A 6,474-nucleotide genomic window follows, 5' to 3' on the forward strand; every position below is an offset into this window, starting at 1 on the left:
ATGTTGAAAACATCTAATTTTTATTGTAAGAAAAGATTATCTTGGTCAAGTCCTAATGCTCAAATTTGGATTGCAAGACAGTCGCGAGTGAATAATGCTGAAAGAAAGTTACAAACCTTTCCTGTCATAAAAATCTGCACATCCCTGGGAGCTCCTTAGAGTGTATATCTGGCAAGGAAAAGAGGATGATTTCTATAAAACCGGCAATCTATTATCTCGTGTATAATTCATTAAAATTATGTCTTTCGAATCCAATGCACCATGGTATAAAGTAAAAGGTACACAAATATGGCAATATTTCTGAATGAGTCTTAACACTAGTTTTACTTTTAAGAGTACGACATCAGTGTGGAAAACTTGGTAAAACGTAAAAGCAAGAATCTTACTTGTAGCATACCTTTGAGGTCAAGGTATCGGGCGGGCAATGATAATTTGTATCATACGAGGGTGAAGGAAATTAGTTGTCACAAGAGATCCAATTTAGGATCAAATATAAATTAGAATAATATTAAAAATTACGTTTTTATTTGATAAAAAAAATTACGGGTTACATCTATCATGGCGGAACCTGACCGATTTAGAATAATGTTTGTCTAGAGATGATTAAATGTCAGATAAGCATTCATCAATGCACAACCAGATATCACTTGGCAAATTGTATTGGCATTTGATCCGTATTTCCTTCTCTCCTGATTACATGCAGTTGTAGCCCCTGTACCCTTTATTGTTTTCACCTAAAAAAATTGCGTGCCACTTAAAAAGTTAAAAAATAACCACACGCCCGGTGGGACTCGAACCCACAATCGCCTGATTAGAAGTCAGACGCCTTATCCATTAGGCCACGGGCGCTTCTTGTCATATTTCTGTACTAATATATTAATACAAAAATATACAGTTTCTCAATATCTTGCCGGTTCGGATATATTATTGTTTGGATCCGGCCCGAATTGAAACGAAACGACAAACAAAGAAAGCATATAAGACGACGATCCACAGTTTCATACGGATCACACCGCCCAAATCGAGTTTTACAATCGGCGGTGTGCTCTGCATCTCGTCCCCAATCCCAGTGGAGAAGAAGAAAGAGACGCCAATGGAAGGGAAAAGGACGGAGAATAGACTAAATAGGAGGCATGGATCGACCGGATTCTTCGTGATGCTGGATTACCTCTTCCTGACGATATTCTTCATTTTTCTCTGTTATTTCCTTGTATTTCAGATCTGGCCTTCTGCAGTCTCCAGCATTGTTCCATTCGCCAGCCTTTAATTCCTCGCCAGATCTTTTTTTTTTTCTTAATGTGTAATGTGTATCAAGTATCAACATTGTCAAGTAAAATTACCAGCTTTCAAATTTTAGACAATTTATAATTTTTTGCCCGAATGTACTCGTTAGCAGAAATTTATCTGGTGATTTTCTTGCAATTTCGAATTTTTCATTTTGCTTTGTTCTGTCATTCTTGTTCTAAATTTTCGAATGCTCTGATTATGCGGTTGACAGTGTATATTAGAGAAAATGACCTTTTGTTCTTCGTATTCTTCTAAAGCTTGATTTAAACAATTGCCTCTGGTTCTTAATCATTGCCAGAGGTTCATTTCTTGTCTCAATGTAATTGTAATTGGTAATTGTGTTTCAAGTTCACGTCAAACAGAATCTAAGAGTGAACTTGAAAATGGACCAATGTTGCTCATTTGTACCTACGGGCTATTTCCTACAAAATATATTACTCGTTTGTGACTTCTGGTATTATCTGACGGATAGATTTTTTTTTTTTACAAAAAGAAAAAAAGAAAAGAAAAATACAAACATTCTGATTATAGAGCAAGGATTTGGTTGAAATCAAAACCTACTGTTACGGGTTACCAATACACTAATTTTGTGCACAGAGTTTCAAAGGAAAACATTTCATGTCCTTGAAATAAACCTTCAATGCAGTTAATTTAGTTTTCTTCAAAAGAAACAGTAACCCTTAAATAAGCTCACACATAACAAACACATTATCCCATCCCAAACAAAAACATTAAAAGAGTAAGTAAAAAAGCAGTTAATTATAATTTATACATTATTGCTTATCATCTTCTTTACGCATGCTAAATTTGCAAAAAAAAAAAGGAAGATAAAAAGGAGCTAAATATAGCATTGAACATTGTAAAACCTTATTTCTCACAAACAACTATTTCAGTGGTCCACAGCCTCGGCAAATTATCTCTAGAAATCATGAGCCAGAGACCTCATTACATCTTTGACACCAAAAGCATGACATATAATAATACATACATTTTTCTGCTTGACATAACAAATATTTTACTAGAGCAAAACAAAATTCATGTACTCCCATCAACTGCAAATCCTAGTTTTTGATGTTATGAACCTTTTAGGATAATAGCTGAACAGCAGCAATTGCAGGAATCTTTTCACGGAGCTTTTGAGTTAGTGCCACTCGCACTGTCATCACACTGGCAGCGGGTCCGGTAAGTCTAACCTTAACAATAGGCTCCTCTATTTGTACTAGTTCAAGATCACCACCACCAGTTCCAGTCAGGTAAGGCCTCATCTCATCAAGCACCTAGATTTAGGTTATAAAAAAGAAAAATTAATATACTCGCCAATTGTCTTCATTCATGGATTGGCAAAATCAGATTGAGTCCTCTAGTATAAGAACTTGTGTGGTGTGGTGCACAAAAGGTCACAAGTTATGGGGACAGAGGCCAGGGGCAAAGTCCCTTATCGCAGCTAAAATTATAAGCTCCCATACACTATTTCTCCCCCCCACCCCACCCCACCCCACACTGCCCGCTCCGCACGCAAATCCCATAGATTTTATGTATCTTTTTACATGATTTTGGAGCCAAACGAACCATCAATTATGCAAGCAAGAAAAATAAAGACAATTTCCACAGGTTAACCCATTTTAGCCTTGGTAAACAATCATATATAATTAATGCTCAGTCAAGTTTCAATTGCTCTTCAATTGTGCGCCAAATCACCCAGCTAAAACAAAAATTAAATTGTCCCATTAAATTCTTTTACTCCTTATGGGAATGGACTTCAAAACCTTACCAGAAAGCATTAACAATTTGAAACCAGGAAACATAACCTAACCAAAGTATTGACACACCTTTTCAATATTCTCAGCATTCAACTCCAAACCAGTTTCCTGATCTGAAACAGGTTCGACAGCTACAATCTCTGGAATTTTCTCCATCAGCCGCCGCTCGATGCCCATCTTCACTGTTGTGACTGAGCTTGGACACGACCCGCACGCCCCTTGTAATATCAACCGTACAATGTTGCCGTCTATTTCGTGCAATGCGACATTACCTCCATCAGCCATGAGGTAAGGTCGGACTTCGTCTAATACTGATTCAACATTCTCAGCTGTAAGAGGAAGTTCTACTACAGGATCCGGAGATGCAACTGCTTTTATTGCTGGAGAAAGATAAGACAAGGAGAATTAGATATAATCAGTGATTTTGATTTTAAAAACCTTGCAAAGTTTCAATGATCTTTCACTGATGCTTTATTGAAGCTGCATAACAGACTAGAGCTTGATTGGTGCTTAACAAAACTGAAATTTTCCTAATATGTGACACCGTAAATGCTGAAAGGGGAAAAGATAAAAAGGTCATGCACATATTCTTTCTCTACCAGATAAGAACTTAACCACATGCGTTCAAGCTTTTATAGCTCAGACAAATTGGTAATGGTAAACTAAACTAGTAACTAAAATAGGAAAATCTTACCTTGGCGCCTCTTGTATCTCAAAAGGGGACTAAAAACGGGACGAGATAGCCCCTTGGTCAAAGAAACCCTACAAGGAGAAGCTCCGATCCTTCTATTGCCTCTGAAGTTCGAAACCTGAAGTCAATAAAGCCAAGTGGATCCCATTAGGTCACACAATCAAGAAGACTCTAACAGAAACATGCGATGGGAAGGAAAGCGCAAAAACCTTCAGAGAGAATGAATAAGAGGAGGAAGAGGAAGGTTCTGGAGCGGCTGTGCGAGAGGGAAGAGAAGGATTCCACACCACTGTCTGCATCTCTCTTGCTCTTAGGTCGCAGTTCAAGCTTTAATCCTCGCAAATTCGACTTCTATTGTAAGTTTTGGCCTTCGTTTTCTTTTGTCGAGTGCTGCTCCTAGTTTTCTGGAAATTTCTTGGGTTTTTGGGAAATCAAAGACGCGAGTTTCCTTTTCCTTGACGCCTTTTGTTTTCTCCACCAGAAAAAGGGACACTTTGATTGTTTGGACCGGTCGAAACTCGATGAGTGGTCAAGTTTGAACCGTCACCCGTATCATTACCTCCGGTCCTGTCCGGTCGAATGTCTGACAACTGATATTAGTTTTTTAGCCAAAAGGTCCGTCGGCTGGCATGACAGAGAGACAGACTGATATTCTTCGTGCGCTCATCCCCTATGTCACTGGAATCAGAGCATCTACGTCCCTGAAACTATTAGAGTTTCTAATCTGACGTGGCAGTTTCTAATCCAGTTTCAGAAATGTGGGAGAGTTTCTTATTTAGAAACTATGCAGGAAAGTTTCTTATTAAGAAACTGTTTATAAACTCTATGTTGGCCAAATAATTGGCTCAAATTGTTTCTTTTTTTTAATTTGTTGCTAACGTGACTTAATAAAAACTCTAAAATAAGTTTCAGAGATGTGAGAGTTAGAAACTTTAAAGACCATAATTTCTAAAAAGTAGTTAACAGTTATTTAGAAATCATTTTGAGTTTTAGGGATGTAGATGCTCTCAGGGAGTGGTCCGATGGGCATAGGTCTAAATTAGGTCTGAAATCCAGTATAATCCGTTCGATTACATTCAGATTCGTGTGGAAAACTTCAAGACTTGTGCTGATAAAGTTTGCACTAATTGATAATGATCGGACAGCTTCGAAATAACATCGGACCGAATATAGGCTGATGTCCATGAATCGCCCCAGTACCTAACAACTTGTTTGGACTGGTCCGTATTCGCTGCCGGGATTGGAATGACAGAGCAATTCTTGACTGTTTGATTCCGATCGAACAAACAGCATGTAACGTGATTTTAAAAAAGGATATTTAGAACTTCGTGCACGATTTTTTAATGAGCGGTCCAGATCGCGTATTACAATCTTATGAAAGAACAACTATAGCAGTTGATATGTGAAATTTTGTTCAAACAGAAGGTAGAGACGGCAAAAATAGAGAACAAGTTTTTTTTATAAAGAAGTTAAATAATTAATTATAATTGTAATAATCTTCTGTACTTTTTTAATACTCGACCATTCAAATTATTTAAAAAAAAATTAATACCAACGAACAACGAGGATGAAAAATAAAATATGATAACCTCTCTTTTATTTTATTTCATTTCTTTTTATTCACTGTTCTTCATCTCATGCTAATCACATACAATAGTGATAAATGAATAGTTCGAGTTCCGTTTGGTGGGATTAAAAGTTCGTGATTCGATAATAATTTAAAAATGATTCGGTACTACAAAGAAGAAAAAAAAAACAAAAGAAAAAAAATCATTTTTTTTTTGTAAAAATAATTCACATTTTTTCGTGTTTAATTCGTGAATAAAACTTGTAATACATTTTTTTTTGCATTTTATTCGATGTTCGATTCAAAAACATAAAAAAAAAACAAATTATATACAAATTATGCTACTATTTATACAGCGACAGTAGCTAAACTAAAGTAGGCAGGCTATTTTCGGAAATTAAGATCAATAAAAACTAAGTTTATTTTAGCGTAAGTTAATTGGTGATTGGCATGACACATTTATTTATTATCTTAGGAGCTATGATTTATTTATTATCTTAGGTCTAGGTAGAGTACTAGATAAAAAAAAACAATTAACATAATAAGAAACAATAAAAACAGTAGTCTTACATAATAAAAAAATAACAAAATAAAATCTCATATTTAAAAACAACAAAGTTTTCCTTCAAGAATTAAATGATATTAATTTTTTAGGAGTAGATGCATGATTTATTATGGGTGATTTTAATATGATTAGAAGAAGGAATAAGAGAACTGGTTTAACGTTTAATCATGTCCTTAGTAATCGTTTTAATATGTTCATTAGAGATAATCAATTAAAGGAACTCTCTTTATCAGATAAGAAATTTACATGGCTAGGCTTTTAAATTCACATTCTCAAGCATTATTAGGTACAGTCTTTTGCTCTAATTCATGGAATGCTCATTTTAGTTTATCAAAACTTTTTTCATTATCTAGGGCATATGCAAATCATATTCCCATTATTTTAGATACTTAGGCAGTAATATTTCCCCCTTCCAAGATTATTAGGTTTGACAAGTCTTGGTTAGCATATAAATGATTTATGATTTAGTTGCTTCTTGTAACATCTGATTTGGGTTTAAGTTGGAAATTGAGAATTTAATTTTTAAGAAGAAAATTAAGAGGATGGAGCTCAAATGTAAGAGGGGAAAAGAAAAGAATGAAATCTGATTTGTTGAATAAAATAG

At 35.3% G+C, this 6,474-nt stretch overlaps 1 protein-coding gene and 1 non-coding gene across 2 annotated transcripts; both read right to left on the bottom strand.

Annotated features, from left to right (window-relative positions):
* Positions 1-776: 776 nt before the first annotated feature.
* Positions 777-849, bottom strand: TRNAR-UCU (transfer RNA arginine (anticodon UCU)). The gene has a single exon. It is a non-coding gene; the product is annotated as a tRNA-Arg (tRNA).
* Positions 850-2,002: 1,153 nt separating this feature from the next.
* On the bottom strand, positions 2,003-4,197 carry NFU2 (NIFU-like protein 2). Its single transcript, XM_078301179.1, has 4 exons — positions 3,948-4,197; positions 3,742-3,856; positions 3,117-3,427; positions 2,003-2,564 (listed from the first exon to the last, which is right to left on the bottom strand). Exons 1-4 carry the CDS (start codon positions 4,035-4,037, stop codon positions 2,373-2,375), a joined length of 708 nt encoding a protein of 235 aa, XP_078157305.1. The 5' UTR covers positions 4,038-4,197; the 3' UTR covers positions 2,003-2,372.
* Positions 4,198-6,474: the final 2,277 nt, after the last annotated feature.

This window comes from Carex rostrata, chromosome 1, assembly GCF_964058835.1.
Source record: "Carex rostrata chromosome 1, lpCarRost1.2, whole genome shotgun sequence".
In the NCBI taxonomy this organism is placed as follows: Eukaryota; Viridiplantae; Streptophyta; class Magnoliopsida; order Poales; family Cyperaceae; genus Carex; species Carex rostrata.